Source organism: Mandrillus leucophaeus, unplaced genomic scaffold, assembly GCF_000951045.1.
Source record: "Mandrillus leucophaeus isolate KB7577 unplaced genomic scaffold, Mleu.le_1.0 Scaffold529, whole genome shotgun sequence".
NCBI classification, from domain to species: Eukaryota; Metazoa; Chordata; class Mammalia; order Primates; family Cercopithecidae; genus Mandrillus; species Mandrillus leucophaeus.
In genome coordinates, this window is record NW_012105686.1 from 941,298 (window position 1) to 958,290 (window position 16,993).

At 37.5% G+C, this 16,993-nt stretch overlaps 1 protein-coding gene across 4 annotated transcripts in view; it reads left to right on the forward strand.

Annotated features, from left to right (window-relative positions):
• The window catches only part of TLE4 (transducin-like enhancer of split 4), a 156,698-nt gene that overhangs the window by 67,088 nt on the left and 72,617 nt on the right, over window positions 1-16,993 (forward strand). For 2 of the 4 annotated variants that reach the window (XM_011996882.1, XM_011996884.1), the window contains exons 5-6: window positions 12,404-12,605; window positions 13,864-13,880. In XM_011996882.1, the coding sequence (XP_011852272.1) occupies window positions 12,404-12,605; window positions 13,864-13,880 (219 nt within the window). Of the gene's footprint in view, window positions 1-12,400; window positions 12,610-13,863; window positions 13,881-16,993 lie in introns of all 4 variants that reach the window. The other 2 variants (XM_011996881.1, XM_011996883.1) reach the window with 2 other exon arrangements.

Genomic DNA, 16,993 nt, shown 5'->3' on the forward strand with positions numbered 1-16,993 from the left:
TTCTTGAATCCTTTTTAAGGCAGCTCCATAGCTACTCTGCCTCTTGTGATTCTCATGCTTTTTTTTTTCTTGGTAGATTCATAAAAATGGTTAGAGTTTATCTTTGCTCAGATTGTTTTCTGTGACCATCAAGGGCAGTGCCACTATGGTCCTGAAGCAAAGTGGCAGTAATGTTGCTTTTTTTCTTTATTTCCCTAGAGTGTTTCTGGGTTGACTCGAAGCAATTTGTAGACACAGCTCTGCACAAATTAATATCTGGGAGAAGAAATTGTTGAGAGGAAAAAACAATTTAAGTTGCGATCTACTTGGCTTGAAAGCTCAGAGGTTGTTCTTGGGTTTCCTTCAGCTAATAGCTTCAGAATGGCCTCTGAGCAAAGATAGATGTTGAGGCAGGCTTTGTTGTTTGTTGGTTCTCCCTTGCAGGCAGAGGCTACCCTCTGCTGTGAAGGCTAAAGCATTCCAGGTGCTCTTTCCAGCCTTCCTTACAGAAGAACTGTGGGCAAGTGACCCTATCCAGGTCAGTGAAATATAAAAAGATGTGGATTTCTTCTTAAGAGAAACCCATGGACAGAGAATTATCCTCCTTTCTGCATTTTAATATGGTTGTGTGAAGGTATGAGGTAATGTGTGGAGCTGTGGCAGCCATCTTGTGATGGGAGAGGATGGGATATAAGGGAGGCCACATGAATCAGGGACCCAGAGCCCTGATAATGTTAGGTCATCCATCCATCCCTGGACTTGTAGTGTGAGAAATAAAAAGTCCTTTAAAAAAAAAATTCATGCCATTTTTGGGTATTCTATACCTTGCAGAGGAACTATCTTAACTCAAATATATAGTTACATGCCATATAATGATGTTTCAGTCAAGGACAGACCACATATATGACAATGGTCCCATAAGATTATAATGGAGCTGAAAATATTTTATTGTCTAGTGACATTGTAGCTGTCATAACACCATAGTAAATTACTTTTTAAATAAATTTTGTGTAGCAGTGTAGAGTAATTATAAAGTCTGTAGTGGTAATTCATTAATGTCCTAGGCCTTCACATTTACTCACCACTGACTCATTCAGAGTAAATTCCAGTCTTGCCAGTTTCATTTATGATAAGTGCTTTATATAGGTGTACCATTTTTTGTCTTCTATACTGTATTTTTACTATACCTCTTCTGTGTTTAGATACATAAATACCATTCTGACACAATTGCCTACAATATTCAGTACAGTAACACGCTGTACGAGTTTGCAGCCTAGGATTAATAGGCCATATTGTATAGCTTATGTGTGTAGCAGGTTATACCATCTAGATAAATATACTCTATAATTGCACAGTAATGAAATTGCCTGAAGACTCATTTCTCAGAATATCCCTATTGTTAAGTGGTGTATGACTATATATAGATGTATATATATTTCTGTGTTAATGTCGTGACTTATGTATATCAAAATATTGGGAACAACCTGAACACCCAACACTAGGGGACTACTTAAGTGAACTCAGGTATCTGTACAATGGCATACCATGTAGCTGTTAGAAATGATGTAATCAAGGTGTATGAAAGATATGGAAAAATGTTCTTGATACATTGTAAACAGGAAAAGAAGAAACAGATTAAACCACAAGATAGTTTGATGTTGTTTTTGTTAAAAATGCTAACATGGATTCAAAAAATACTGGATAGGCCCACCACGATAGTAGTAGTTTTCTTTGGCTGCTAAGATTATGTGTGGCTTTAAATTTTATTTTTCACTTTGCTTTTCTTCATTTAACATATAAGTTTCTAATCTGAAAAAAGGTGTAAGACAAAATTCTATTCATATGGCCATTCCTTCTTTCTTCTGCCCCATCTGAGTAAATGGTACAACTATCTACCCAGTTACTTATGTTCCAAATTCTCACGGTGTCCTGAATTCCTCCACTTAGTCTCACTCTGCTGTCTTCCATAACCACGTCTTTCTAGTTCTATCTTCAGAGTAACACAACTCCTTCTATTCTTTGCAACGTGTACTGCTGCAACCCTAATTGAAGTTATTCATTATTTTCTTGTTTGAACCCCTGCACTACTAGCCGGTCTCCTGCCCTTCATTCTTGCCACTCTCAGATTGAGAAAATTACTATTTTTTAGTATTCTAGCTTAAAATACTTATTAGTCTTTATAAAGGCCAGTTTAAGCTGGTTTACACACTCAACCTTAAAATACTTATTGGTCCTCTTATAGGCCAGTGAAATAGACTAAAATACTAAGAAATTGATTCACTTGTATATGTCAAAATGGACAAGCAGATCAGTGGGGAGAAAGATGGACGCTAGTAAATATTACTGGGGGGCTGCCTGGTTATTCTTGTGGAAAAGAATTGGATACATACATGTCACCATATGCAGAAGTCAATCCTAGAATCCTAAAAAGAACTTTAAAACTTAAAAAAAAAAAAAAGGAGGAATCTTTTTTTTTTTTTTTCCTTGGCGTAGGATTTCTTAAAAGGGTCATAGAAAGCCCAACCCATAAGAAAAAGATTGATAGTATTTATTACTCACTTGAAATGAAAAACATCTGTTCATCAAAAGATACTTTAAAAAAAATGAGTAGACAAGCCAGAAACTAGGAGAAGTTATTTGCAACACATGTAACCAAAAAGCGATACGATCCAGATTTATACCAGTTAAAGAGCAACTAAAAGTTCAGCTTAAAAAACAAAACCAAACCCCAAAACCCACCATAGCCTAGAGCTCTCATTATTTTTAAATAAAAGTCAAAAACCCTTAGTGTGCACAGTCTGATTCCCAGAATATACTCGTATTCTACCCGACTTCCCCATTGCTCACTGGATTCTCACTAGGCTTCCTTTTTCTTCACTGGTCATGGCAAGCGTTTGTCTTGCTCTGGGTCTTCTCAACTGCCTTTCTCTTGCTTCTGATTCTCCCAGCTCTCTGCAATGTGCTGTTATTTGCATCCTGCAGGTCTCAGTTCAAAGTTTATTTCCCCAGAGGAGCTGCCTCCATTTATTTTTATGAATGAATGATTGCTTACCCCTTCCACCCTAGTTGAGAAAGGGTCCTAATCGGGCAGCAGGTACATCACTGGGCTAAATGGTAGGGGCGTGCTCCATTTCTTGATGCTAATACCATCTCCCACTGACTCTGTCACCTAGGAGATCACACATGTGAGTGTGGACCTGGTTTAGTGTTCTTCAAATTGTAGCTCAGGAGACTCATGAGTGTACAGTGAAGTCCATTCAGTGGGCATAGTAGACTTTTTAAAATTTTAATTACAAAAGGGTATAGATGACAATAGAAAATACTAGAGTATGTTGCACATAGTAGTGTTTGGTAAACTGTGTTCATTTACGTGTATATTCTGTGTAGACACACACACATGCACATAGACATACACACAGAAATTGTGGTCAAAATTTTGGAAAGCAAGTCTCCTAGATGACATCTGAGGTTCATTCCACCTCTAACGTTCTAAGATCAAATGCAGGATTCCTGAACAACCTAAAGTAGATAGGCTTTTTAAATGTTGCTTTACTTAAAAAAAAAAAAAAAAATTAAAGATGGTGTCTGACTGTGTTGCCCTTGTCGGAGTATAGTGGCTATTCATAGGTATAATCATAGTGCTCCACAGCCTCAAATGCCTGGGCTCAAGTGATCCTCCTGCCTCAGCCTCCCAAGTAGCTGGGACTACAGGCACATACATGCCACTGTGCCTCACTCAGCTTTACCTTTTTTTTTTTTTTTAAAGTACTCTGAAGTAACTAAAGAAAGCTTTTCCGAGTACAGTCCCTTAGCTTGGTGACTTTAAAGACTAAAACTCACAAAATAGAACCGTTGGTATCAGTAAGATGTTAAAGACTCTAAAAATTTTCCTTAAGTAGCTTAAACAAGCTTCTGGGAAATTGTATTTCCATTATTAATTTGCTTAGCTGTACATTTACTAGTAAACTTTTGGCCAATTCGTAAAATATGCTAATGGGATCACTAATGGGAAAGTTAATTAGTCAGGGTTTTTGTAGTTTTCCCCTTCTTTTCTTGCCATTATTACTTCATGAGTTAAACTACAAGTTAGGACAATGGAGCCGCTGGCACAGATCTCATGATTTGCTTGCTTTGGTTGTTACTTGCCATCCCCTTAAGACCAGTCCAGAGATTTGGAGGACTACAGAGATCTGTGGTTTGTTTAGCTTGAGAAACTTATCCTTTCAGTGATAATCTTACTTGGATTGCTCTAAATGCATGTCTTCTGTCTGTAGTAAATCTCATGTTGTAAGTCATCAGGAATGAGTTACAGATAAGCTTAGCTTGAAAAGTTTCTTCCTTTATTCTTTTTATTCTTGCTTCTTTCCATATATTCACTTAACTTTTAGCTTTTTCTAGACATATTTGTTAAAGTAAGGTAAGAAGGGCACATCTTATTTTCCCAACCTCTACAACTACAGGGAAATTGAATGAATAGTAAAGCAAACACTGTATACTCATCACCTAGATTTACCAGTTAACATGTTGTTACTTTTGCTTTCTGTCTCTGTTTATATACTCAAACAGATACATGTGCACTTTTTGGAATGTGCTGAACTGATTGAAAGTAAAAGGCAGTCATGCTGTTTCACCCCCTAATATTTCAGTGTGCTTCTTCTATGAACAATGACATCTTCCTGTATAAGCACAATACCATCAACACATTCCTATACCAGTGTTACAGTTCATAATCATATTTCTCCCGTTGTCCACAAAATGTCCTTAATAGCACTTTTTTCTTCAATCCAGGATTCAATTCAAAAATTGTTTTGCTGTCATGTCGTTTTACTCTTCTTTAAATCACAGTGTCCCAAAGCATTTTGCTTTAAGATATTGGCATTTTGACGATACCGGGCCAGTTTTCTGGACTCTTCCACAGTCTACATTTGTCTGATTGTTTCTGATTGTTTTCTCAAGTTTAGATTTAGGTTAAGTGTTTTTAGTAGGAATACTAACTAGGTGATGTGTATTTCCAGTTGTATCATAATCACTGGTGAAGCTAGATGATCCGTCGGGTGATACCTGGGCACTATGAGTAACCTGTTTCCCTGCAAGTTTTGACCCAGTGGTTCTAATACTGATGGCTGAGTCTGTCCTGCATTAGTTAATACATTTGACGTGGTAAACAGTAAATTTTAAGTTATTTCTTTCTTTTCAAATTAATATTCTGTAAAGAGCTTTTCCTGTTTTCTCCTCTCCTCGCTTCCTCACTCTCTGTGCATATGAAAAGGTGGACTTATGGTACCTTTCCTTAATACTAGCAGTCACCATTTATTGAGTGTTTATTATTTGCCAAACACTGTGTGATATGGTTGGGCTATGTCCCCACCCAAATCTCATCTTGAATTATAGTTCCTACTATCCCCATATGTGGTGGGAGGGACCTCGTGAGTGGTAATTAAATCAAGAGCAATTTTTCCCATGCTATTCTTGTGATGGTAAGTTCTCACAAGATCTGATGGTTTTATGAGGGGTTTACCCCTTCACTCAGCTCTCATGCTTCTCCTTCCTGCTGCCATGTGAAGAAGGGCAGGTTTGCTTCCCCTTCCACCATGATTTTAAGCTTCCTGAGGCCTCCTCAGCCATGCTTAACTGTGAATCAATTAAACCTGTTTCCTTTATAAATTACCCAGTCTTGGGTATGTCCTTATTAGCGGCATGAGAACAGACTAATACACTATGCTAAAGTTTTATATGCATCATGTCGTACAATTCTTCCAGCAACCTTGGGAGGTAGATTTTGTAACTGTTCTCACTTTTTACATGAAGAAACAGAGCATCAGAAATGTTAAGTGACTTGTTCACATAGATGATAAGGATTCCAGTCGCTCCGAGGCCACTTCATTGTGACGCTTCCCAAATGTCAGCCAGACTGTGCTTTCTCACACCTAGCTCGACTTACAGACAGGAGTGAGGCCAGCAGAACAACTGTCCATAGTAAATAGTGTCTTCACAAGCCAAGAAGTATGGCTACCAGCCCAGTAATGGGCCCTTCCCTGTGCTTGCTGCTCTATTTCAGAGTCTATTGCCTCTTCCTTTTTGGCTCCTTTCAAGGTCTGCTGAGTCTTCCCTTCTGTCCTAGAATGGAACAGTGTCTCCTGGTTGGATTGAGGCACATATGCTCAGAGCGAGCAGCTCACAGCTTGGCTAGCTCCTGGTGGATGAGTAGTATGGTTGTAGGCTTGGGAGCCAGCTAGCCGTGAACTTAGGAGCTGGCACTGGCCTGAGAGTCATTCTCTGTCTAGTCCTTGGCCCCAGAGTGCCCCACATCTTCACCTGTTTTCTTGGGGTACCAAAAACTCCATTCCTGAAAATGTATTTTAAAAATGTGTTATAACCTATTAAGTCATTATTCTTAACGATGCTGAGATTGTCTCAAGTTTTGCCAGTGGGGATCCCTTCAATTTGACTCGTTGTCCTGTTGACACAATATCCGTTAGTCTAGATAGCTTTCTTGATTTCTGGCACAAGATACAGCAGGTTCACCTTGTACTTGCACTTTTTTTAGAAACCAAAATAGCACAAAGTGTGCTCATTGCTACTGAGATGTTGTTGTTTCTAAGGAAGGTGCATGTTTTTTGAGAGTTATTCTGCTGTTGATAGCGTAGTAGAGTTGGAGTGGGGGTGAACAAGAAAACTGCTGCCTGGCCTTCAATTGGAAGTGCCCAAAATTCCCAGGGATGTCGGTGCCTGTGGCTCTGTCCTTGCTAGCTCCTGCTTGGTCAATGACTTGTCAGTCCCTTGTGGTCAAGCAGTTGGGGACCTTCGATTAAAAAGAACTCCTCTTTCTGCTGACAGAAAGACAACATTTGAAAAGACATTTCTTGTGAATTCGATTCTCCAGTGGTCCTTTTCTGCCCTTTGTGCCAAACTTGAAACTGCAGGGAAATCTTTGTTACAGAGAATCCAGTAAAAAGCTATTAATGGCATTGAGGCTGTGTCTGCCACTTCATTGCTGTGTATTTTCAGACATCATTGCTATTTTTCAGAATTAAATTAATTATCTTAATGGAGTACTTACTTGCTTAAGTTTAAAGTTCACTCCATTTTAATGTTTATTTTCTTGAATGGCCCATCAAGGAAACAGGAAGAAGTAGTTTATTTTGTATTGTGGTTTGAGATAAGAGAGGCTTTTGTTTGTTATTAATTTTAAGTAAGGCACCCAAAGATAATAAAGGCCTAGGAAGGATAGCGAGAAGAATTTTAACATGATACATATTTTTCTCAGCAGGTCTTCCTAAGTGGTGGTTATGTAGTATACGTTTATTTTAATACTCCAGTCTATGCCCTCTTTAATTCTTTGGCTTGATCTTTGTTTTGTTTTTCTTCTAAAGCATATATATATAGAGATATAGATATATCTATATATATATGTATCTATCCTGCTAGTTTATAATGTATCTTAAATTACATCAGTAACAAATCTGTGTTATACTGTGTACTCTTAATATACATTTCCCTTCCTTTTGGTCTTTAAAAGGCATGGGGTTTTATGTTTCTTAGTGGGACTGTAAGATAAAGCAGTAAAATCTTGGCAGGTTAATTACTCTGTAGTTAACACAGATGGGGCAGAGGGCAGAGGGCAGTTTTGACTTAACCCTGTTGGGAAACATCAGTGAGCGTTCAGTTTATCGTAGGGCAGTCCATTAGATTATGGTGCTCTCAGCTACGTGAATACTAGCCACGGAAACCTTACTCCTTTTCCGGGAATCCTGAGTTCCTCTGTTAATAAGAAGACTTAATAGAAATAATATTTTTAATGAATTTTTGACATTTAATAAATTAAGTCCATTTATTTTAGTTGAGAAAAAGGTAAAGTTCTACTTAGCCATTGGTGACTTACTGCTGTTATTTAAAGAAGATGTTTTCTAATATGTTTTATTGACTAACCCTTATCAGTTATAAAATACCTGCTACTCTAGTTCTAGGCTAGTTCCTAAGGTGAAAATTTGCGAAGAAGCTTAAAAATGACCCGTAAGTACAGAAAGGGGTCTCATTTATTAATGTGTACATTTTAAAGCCTACCGTAATATTTTAATATCTCTAGCTTACATTTCTGTCTCATGCCTTTTGGTGACTTACTTTCATTTTATCTTATAGTGTAATATTTTTGAAACACTTGATAAAAATTGTTCCCTTCTACAGGATGCCTGAGTATAATTTTTCTGTTTGATATTTTGTATATATATAAAACGGTGACTGATAAACATGAATTTATGGTAGCTGCCTCTCATTTATTCCTCCTTAAGATCAGGGCATATACTGTTAAACAGTATGCCTGTAGTTTGGTTGTTACCATTCATAAAATCTTTGAAAGGACTTTATAATTTTGGTATAGTAACAAACGGAAAAGACTCTCTAAATGCACTGTTGTATGCTGGTTTGGATTCTGGGACAGAAAAACGACATTAGTGGAACAACTATGGAAATCTGCATAAAGTCTCTAGTTTGGCTAATAGCAATGAGCTGATGTTAATTTCTTAGTTTTGATAAATTCTGTGGTTATATAAAATGTTAACTTTAGTGAAAAGTAGGTAAAGAATATATGGGAACTCTGTATGTAGTAGAAGCTTAAGTCATTAAAAGCTTTGAATATATGTAGAAATATGACCATAGTTTGAGTTCATTAATTAGTTCAGGGGAAGTTTAGTGGTAGTTATATTTAAGCCCATTTATAATTCATAATTAAGAATTTAAAAATTAAAAGACCAACAATAAAAATAAATGCACTTTTCCTATGAGGGCACCAAGTTCTGTATGTTTGATCACTAAAAATATCAATTTTACTCATTTTTAGATTATCGCTGCTTAAAGTATCCAAATGAAGGCTTATAGTACAAGCAGCTTTTTTATTCTAGTTTAATTTTAAATTCAAAAGATTGAAACATATGGAAGAAAATACAGTGAAAATTCATCAGTTTATAAAATCAGTGCTGATATTAGTTGGTAATCTGTTTGCATACCTACTAAGTGTGAGAAATATCTAGGCACTGTGGGAAATATTTTTTAAATAGCTCTAATTAAAAGGTATGGCATACACAAACTTGTGCACACACACACACACGTAGCACATATATATGTATTTAAAAAGTCTTTTTTTGTCTTGAGTTGTTAAGTATCGTAATGGTATTGAGCGTAAGTGGTGTCAGAATTGAGAGACAGTGGTGGAGATTACTTTGAGCCAGGGTGATGAGGGATATCTTCACCAAGAAAATAGGCAGGAGTTTAGCTTGGAAGGATGAGTAGAATTTATACATGTAGAGACAGATGAGAGAGTACTCTGTGGGTGTGTGTTGATTAGTAGTAAAACTAAGCCCTAGTTTAGATGTCTCACTAAATAGGCTGGTGTTACGGGCAGAGAGTTCCCTGGAAGGTGTTACACAGTAGAGTGGAGTCAGGCCGATAGTAGTTTACAAAAGGTCTTGATTGCTAAGAAATTGGAACTTTTGTTTTTAGATAAAAGAGATCTGTTGCTTTTGGAACCAGAGAGTAACTATCAAAGAAGTATTTTATTTTCAGTAGTATCAGAGTTTTGTATTGAGTTCTCGCTATGTTTAGGAAACTGAGCTAGGTGCCAGGGTACTAAGAGGCCTGGGACTGGTCTCTTCTCTCCAAAGTCTCACAGTCTCTGGCAAGTCAGGATCTTCTTATCTGTAAACAGATGAATAATAATACTTTTACAAGGGAATATATGCCAGTGAATAATACAGGGAGCCCTATAAGATATTGGAAACTTAGATTGCTTGAAGAAGGCTGTAGGAACAGGTGAAACATAAGCTGAGCAGAGGTAGGTGAGTACAACTTAGATAAGTAATGTGGAGGTTGTTCTAAAAGGTGCAGAAGGATATGAATTTAGGGGAAAAAACACAGGTAGAGAATGTCACGTATAACTAAGATTTCTGCCTTTGAAAAGTTCTGGTCCAATGGAACGATGAGTCGGTGCTTATTTTTTATCCTGTAGGAGAAAAAGAATAAAAGTGACGCACCTGAATCTTTAAAGGTATTGGGTTTTGGCTGAGGGTTTTTTTTTTTTTTTTTCTTTTTTTTTTTCTGACAGGGTTTCACTCTGTCATACAGACTGGGATGCAGTAGTGCAATCATGGCTCACTGTCATGGCTCACTGCACCTCACTGGCTCAGGTGATCTTCCTACCTCAGCCTCCTGAGTAGCTGGGATTATAGGTGTGTGCCACCATACCTTGCTAATTTTTATATTTTTAGTAGACACAGGATTTTGCCGCGTTGCCTAGGCTGGTCTCAAACTCCTGGGCTCAAGTGATCTGACTGCCTCAGTTCCCAAAGTGTTGGGATTACAGGCGTGAACCACTGCGCCAGGCTTTTTTTTTTTTTTTTGTCTAATGTAATAGATGTGTTTTTAATACTATCAAGATAATGTGTGAATATTTCAGGGTCTGCAGTTAGCTAGAATTTGTGAGATGTAGACTCATAGTGCTTAGAGTCTAAGAAGGGAGGTAAGAAAGACGAGCATGCAGGATCTTAATAAATGCCTGCCCGTTGACCTCTGATCTAAGGTAGAAAGTGACTGTGTGTCCAAACCATACACATGGTGTATTAGGGGAATTCAGAGGAGAAAGAATTGGAGCAATTTCAGTTGAACAATATTTTGAAACAAATTTGCCATATATTTACTTCAAGTGCCTATTTTATTTTCTTCATAGACATTATTTTCTGCACAGTTAGGAAATATAATTGTGTGCGCATACTTTTTGATCCCCACTGAATAACAGTATGTAAAGAATTATGAACATGATTTTGGCTGCTTAAATGAAGAGAATCACCTTATCTCAAAACTAACCAGTTAAGAAAAGCTTGGGCAGGACTTGGAGCATGGGTGGGGCTTGGTTGGTGGAGTATCTAGATGTGGCTCCCATTTTCCATTTTCTGCTTGTAAACTTACTTTTCAAAGTGTTCATACTTTATTCTATTGACTATATTTTAAGTGCATGTAGCCAGAACATAGGTGCAGGTCAGTAAGAGAAAAGAGCTAGTTAATACTGTATTTGGACTTTTGTGGTCAAACATAGGAAGACATGCAGGAGTGGAAGAAAATAAACCTAATTTGGACCTAAAAGGTCCACTTTTTTTCTCTGAGGTATTAATAAAAGCATTTCAAGATTTTTCTTGGTGGAGTGATCTCTCTCTCTCTCTCTCTCTCTCTCTCTCTCTCCCTCTCTCTCTTTCTCTCGATATTTTGTGAAATTTTGCTTGGAAAGAAAATTACAGAAGGGACTGTTTGGCTATCATAGGTTAGGCCTGGAATGTGATTTCTTTAAAGGCAATAACTAAAATTCAGTCACTACAAAATTTCACCTGAGAATTACTCAGTACTTGTTGTCATACAATATTGTTAAGCAGGGTTTGAGTTGAAGGGATTCCTACTGAGGAATGCATTTAATGTCCTTCCTTCACCACCAACTCCTCCTCTCCTCCACTTCCCACTCAGAAGAGGCAACAAGGCTTGCCCACCGCAATTCCTGTAGCAGAGTTTGATGTAGCCTCGGCTGAGGTCAAGCACACCCATTCCAGCCTCTTGAGGGCTTTCTCTATGTGTTGCCAGTGTGCTGGTAAAAATGACTTTAAACTCTTGTCAGCGCAGTTACTGGTGCATGCATCACAGTCCCACTCAAATAAACCTGTCACAACACAGAGTCGGCCGCTAGAGAAGAGTACAAGGGCAGGCCTCTAGCTTTTCATTCGAGCATCACTAAACGTGCACAGAGTGCCCAATTATTTCAGCATTATTGAGCAAGCCTACAGGAGGACCCAAGCCTTGCTACATTAGATTTTCTTTAGTAATTTGCTCAAGTACCGCTGAGGACACTTAAAGGGCTTAAAACGGTGGCTGCAACCAGTTTCCTTTTCTGGGTTGTTAATTCAGGTTTTCTCTTTCAAATTAACTCTCCCTGCATGCTGTGCAGTGGTTCTGGAGAACTGTTTAACACTAATTTTCTCAATTTTCAGCTTTTTTTATTCAACATAACTGCTTTAACAGTTACTCACGTATATGTTTTGATTAGAAATGTATGATAGTGAGGCCTTACTTTATTTTTTTGAGATTAAAAAAGCCTTTATGAGGTTTGTTAAATATGTTTGAATATCAACTATTGAAAGTTACTTACATAATTTCACCACTTAAAAATTACTTATTTTGCATGTGCAAAACCTCCAAGTATAAGAAAGGTAGCGTTTATTGACTATACAGCTCCTTTGCTCCTTCCCCCTTTTAAAAATAGATATGTTAATGATAAATCTTGCATAGGTGTTGGCTTTTTTACTGCCTAGTTGTGCCTCCTTTCTGTTTCTGTTGGGGCAGGGGTTGGATATAGGGGGCAAATTCAATATCTGTGTTTAATTTTTCACAGCAGCAACAACTCCAGGCCCAGCATTTATCACATGGACATGGTCTACCCGTACCTCTGACTCCACACCCTTCAGGGCTCCAGCCCCCTGCCATTCCACCCATCGGTAGCAGTGCCGGGCTTCTGGCCCTCTCCAGTGCTCTAGGAGGTCAGTCCCATCTTCCAATTAAAGATGAGAAGAAGCACCATGACAATGATCACCAAAGAGGTGAGTGACTGTCTTGGGATGCCAATCTGAGATAACCTGCCTGCTGCTGAGGGTAGGTTCGGGATGCTGTTGTTTATGCTCTCTGAATTTAGTTTTACCGGTGACTAAACAATGGATTTCTACTGGAAGGTAAATTAATTACTGCAAGTAGTCAGTTGCCAAATGATATTCTAGTGGTTGGCAAGAGCTAATGTACTCCCCAGAGGCAGAGGGGCCTGTTTCTGGCTATTGCCTTTGATTTCTTGCTGCCTCCTATGTTCCCCAGGTCTAAATCAGTAATGAAATCCCATGATGCTCTGTTTGAAGTAGCGTGTTGCATTAATAGTTAGTTTTGATTGAATTTATTTTGGGGAATGTCTTGCTGATAAATGCTCACTTGATATTTGACCAAATCAATTATTATTTATAAACAAATGAGCCTATATAGAGCAGTAAAAATCTCACAGGTAAGAAAATAATTTCAGTAGTCTTAGTAATTAAGAAGGTACAGACCAAATTAATGAAATCTGTTGGTTTAACTGTCTCTCTCACCCAGTCTGTTTAGAAGCATGAAATTAACTAATTTCTTCCTATAAGACCAACATAATTGTTTATGCAATTAATTGATTTGAAGGCCAGTTGTGCTCCTTCTAGGTTGATTTCCTTCCTCCACTAAGGTAGATGATAGTGCAGAAACATTGTGATGTGACTGTTGTTTTTCTGTGGTGCTTACTGATAATTTTTATTAATAACAGAAATGCAGATGAAAAAGTCCCTCCCAGCATTCCTTTCTGGGAATTTACTTAGCACACGGGTGGTTCATTGGCTCGAAGGGTGTGGTTCATAATTAAAAGCTCATATCCCCATTTCAGCATCCTTACTATGAATTAAAATATTAGGTCAGTGATTTTTATCTCATATGCGTAACTGTCCATCTCTGATATTAGAAACACTGTGATTTGTCACCCAGTTATCTTAATGCTCTGGTACAGAGTTGATGCAAGATTGTAAACTTTGAAAAAGTCTGTAAGGAGCACAGATAATAAGAATGTCCAGCTTTGGTTCTTCTGAAATTGTATCAAAGGTAGATTGGTACTTTATGAATTTGGTTGTGCAGTATTAATAATTAACTTTACAGCACAGTTGACCTCTGTGTAATGTATTATTTAGCAGAGATCAAGTTCGATAAATTAGTATGATTTTATGTAAACTAACTAGTACTTTTCTTTTCTTCTTCCCACCACTTTATCTTCTTGTGTTGCTGCTGTTTTACATATAGACAGAGACTCCATCAAGGTAAGACTCAAAATTTACAGACTGAGGAATGGCTTATAAAAGAGCTGTAAATGATTTGAATGAATCTAGTAAAGAATTCTTTGAGATGTAGAGAATGATTTCATTGGTTAGTAGTGGTTAACTGCATTTTTTTAATTACTTTCAGATGTGTGGTTTTTTTTGTTTGTTTGTTATTTGTTTTTAAGGTCCCATTTCTCTATCAGAATCACATGTGTTGACCCGGGTTGAATTGCAAGATCTGGCTTGCATTGCTCATTTTATTATTTGCCGTGTGAAAAAAAAAAAACCAAAACTGCTTTTCTTCACTTAGGCTTTGGCTGTAAGATAATAATGAAATGAATTAAATAAATTGGTTTGTAAGGAAATACATATTAGTTTCATATTTGAGGAAACAGTTCCAACTTACAAAATTTATCAAAACATTTGTTTAAGTGAATGGTGCATTTTTTTTTTTTTCTTAACCGCTGGAAATAATTTTCTCTTTCAAATTTAAGTGACTTTTTTTCACCAACTTTTTTTCACCAAATTAACATTTGGTATCTGGTATAACAAGTTAATTCTCTTTAGGTTTTGCATCTGTCTTATCTGCCTTTTGTATCTCTTTATAGACAAGTTGTAGGGAAAGAGGATAAGTATTTAGGGTCTAATGGTTTGGATATGCTTCTATACCTCCACAATGGGATGTGCTAAGGATACCTGAATTTATTTAGTAAGCAAACAAGAAAAATAGACTGCCATGGCAGGAAATGAGTAAAGCATGAAAATTGATGTGATCACTTACGAACCAGACACAATATAAATACACCATTGTAGGCTGGGCGCGGTGGCTCACGCCTGTGATCCTAGCACTTTGGGAGGCCGAGGTGGGCGGATCACAAGATCAAGAGATAGAGACCATCCTGGCCAACATGGTGAAACCCCGTCTCTAGTAAAAATACAAAAATTAGCTGGGCGTGGTGGCTTGTGCCTGTAGTCCCAGCTACTCAAGAGTCTGAGGCAGGAGAATAGCTTGAATCTGGGAGGCGGAGGTTGCAGTGAGCCGAGATAGCGCCACTGCACTCCAGCCTGGTGACAGAGTGAGACTCTGTCTCAAAAAATAAACACACACATACATACGTACATACACCATTGTATTATGCATAATTGTATTACACATGCCATTGTGTTACTTATTGGTTAGAAGGAAAGGACAGTTCTCAACTATTGGCTGAGGTACAAATGCTGTCTGTTTCTTTATCTTTTACATCAGTTGAATGTTTTGGAGTATAGGTAGTTATATCTTGCAGTTTTTAATGGAGCTATGTATATGAATGCTAAAATTTTCTCCCAAAACCACTGTGCTAGCACTGAATGCCTTTTTACTCCTTGTCATTTTACAGTGAAAAGGAATTTTTTTTTTTCAGCGCCCTTAAGTAATGGAAAATAAAACTTGAGCCTATCTGTTTTACCCTTCAAGAATCTTTGTAATTTGAAAGGGCATCTGCACTCCATGTAAATGTCAACATTTACAATTAGAACTGAACACATTGAATTATTTAATTATGCATTTGCAGTTGTGTATTTTGTTGTATCATATACATATCAGTACCTAGATTAAAAAAGCATTCTTAATCAAAGTATATTAAGTGTTTCACACATGTGTACTTAGGAAGTAGTAAGTAAATGCAGTGACTAGGATTAACTGATACCAGCCTTTGAAAGCCTGTCTAGTTATTCTGAGGTCATAATATAAACATTCCCTGCCTTCTTATTATAAATATATACCTTTAGGCAGTCCAGTGAACTAAACAAAAGCCTCCACTCCCAGAATACTGTGAAAATATTTATACTTCGGTGCACACTTTTGTGTCAATTACATTTTCTTATTCCCTCATGCAAGAGTAAGGATGTGTTTTGAAATCATCTATAATCATTCAGGGTGAGCCTGGAAATGAGTATCTGTATAGCTAGAAGCCAGGGAAAAACAAGAAAGGCTGATGATTTTGCCTTGATTTATTATGGGATGGCATCTATAAATAGATGTTTTGGTTGGGTACCATTCTCAAATTTGAAGTTGTATTACGTCAGGTCTGGGGCTGTACTATAGTTCTACAAGGTGAGATAGTTTGCTTATTTTTCTGAATGTGTTCTGTGATGCTCAGAGAAGCAGTTTTAGTTGCTTGTTCCATCGATCGTCCTCCCATAAGTGGTTCCTGGTTAAGAGGGGGCTTTTTATGATTGTCTGCTGTGTGACTCTAGATGGTTTTTATCAGCCAGAGCGTGCCAGTTGCCTGCAGCTGGAGCCGAGCTCGTATGAAATAATTTATTTATGCAAGATAATGCTCCTTAACATTTAACAGGTAATGAACGTGACATAAATTTCCTTCTTGCTTTTAATTTTTCCCTTTCCTCTTCTAATGTGCAAACAGGCAGCTCTGGTACTCTAAATAATAAGTAATTTTTGGCCATCTGTCAAAAGGAAATTTCAATACAAATTTAAATTAATGGTGCCTGAAATTTTTTATAGCTCCTCTAAAAGCCTCTAATGTGCAGAAAATTCTGAATCTGCTGGTAGTAATTAGTGTTGCATGTAATGAGGATGTGGGCAATCTTAGACAGCCCCAGTGGAACATTTTGATATGGTAGCAAAATTTTGATTTATACAAGGTTGTAGATGGGTTTAATTGTGAGAGACACCTTAAAATGTTTTCTTGACGTTACAGATTGTTAAACAGGGCAGATTTCAGAATAGCTTATAAACTATCAATTTAAACTTACTGTAAAGATTTAAGTAATTAAGGTACTTTACCTTTAGATGCCAAGTAAAATGAAAGAAATTCACTTGTTAACATATTGGGCCTTTTTTCTCCTTTGTCTTTCTCTTCTGGGAAGTTCTGTGGCCACCAAATTGCACGCGGTTGGCTTTATTGATCTCTTTTTCTGTAGCTCCTGTAGCCAAGTTCATTCCTAAGCCTGTTATTTGCAGACCTGTATCTGAAGTTTTTCAACAAAGGTGGAGAATGTAAATATGGATCTAAAGGAGAAAGCACTGTAGGAGCCCAAGAATCAATTTCCTTGGTGATGAGAAACTAGAACAGTGTGTGTTGTAAGGCTGTTGAAGTCAAGAACCATGG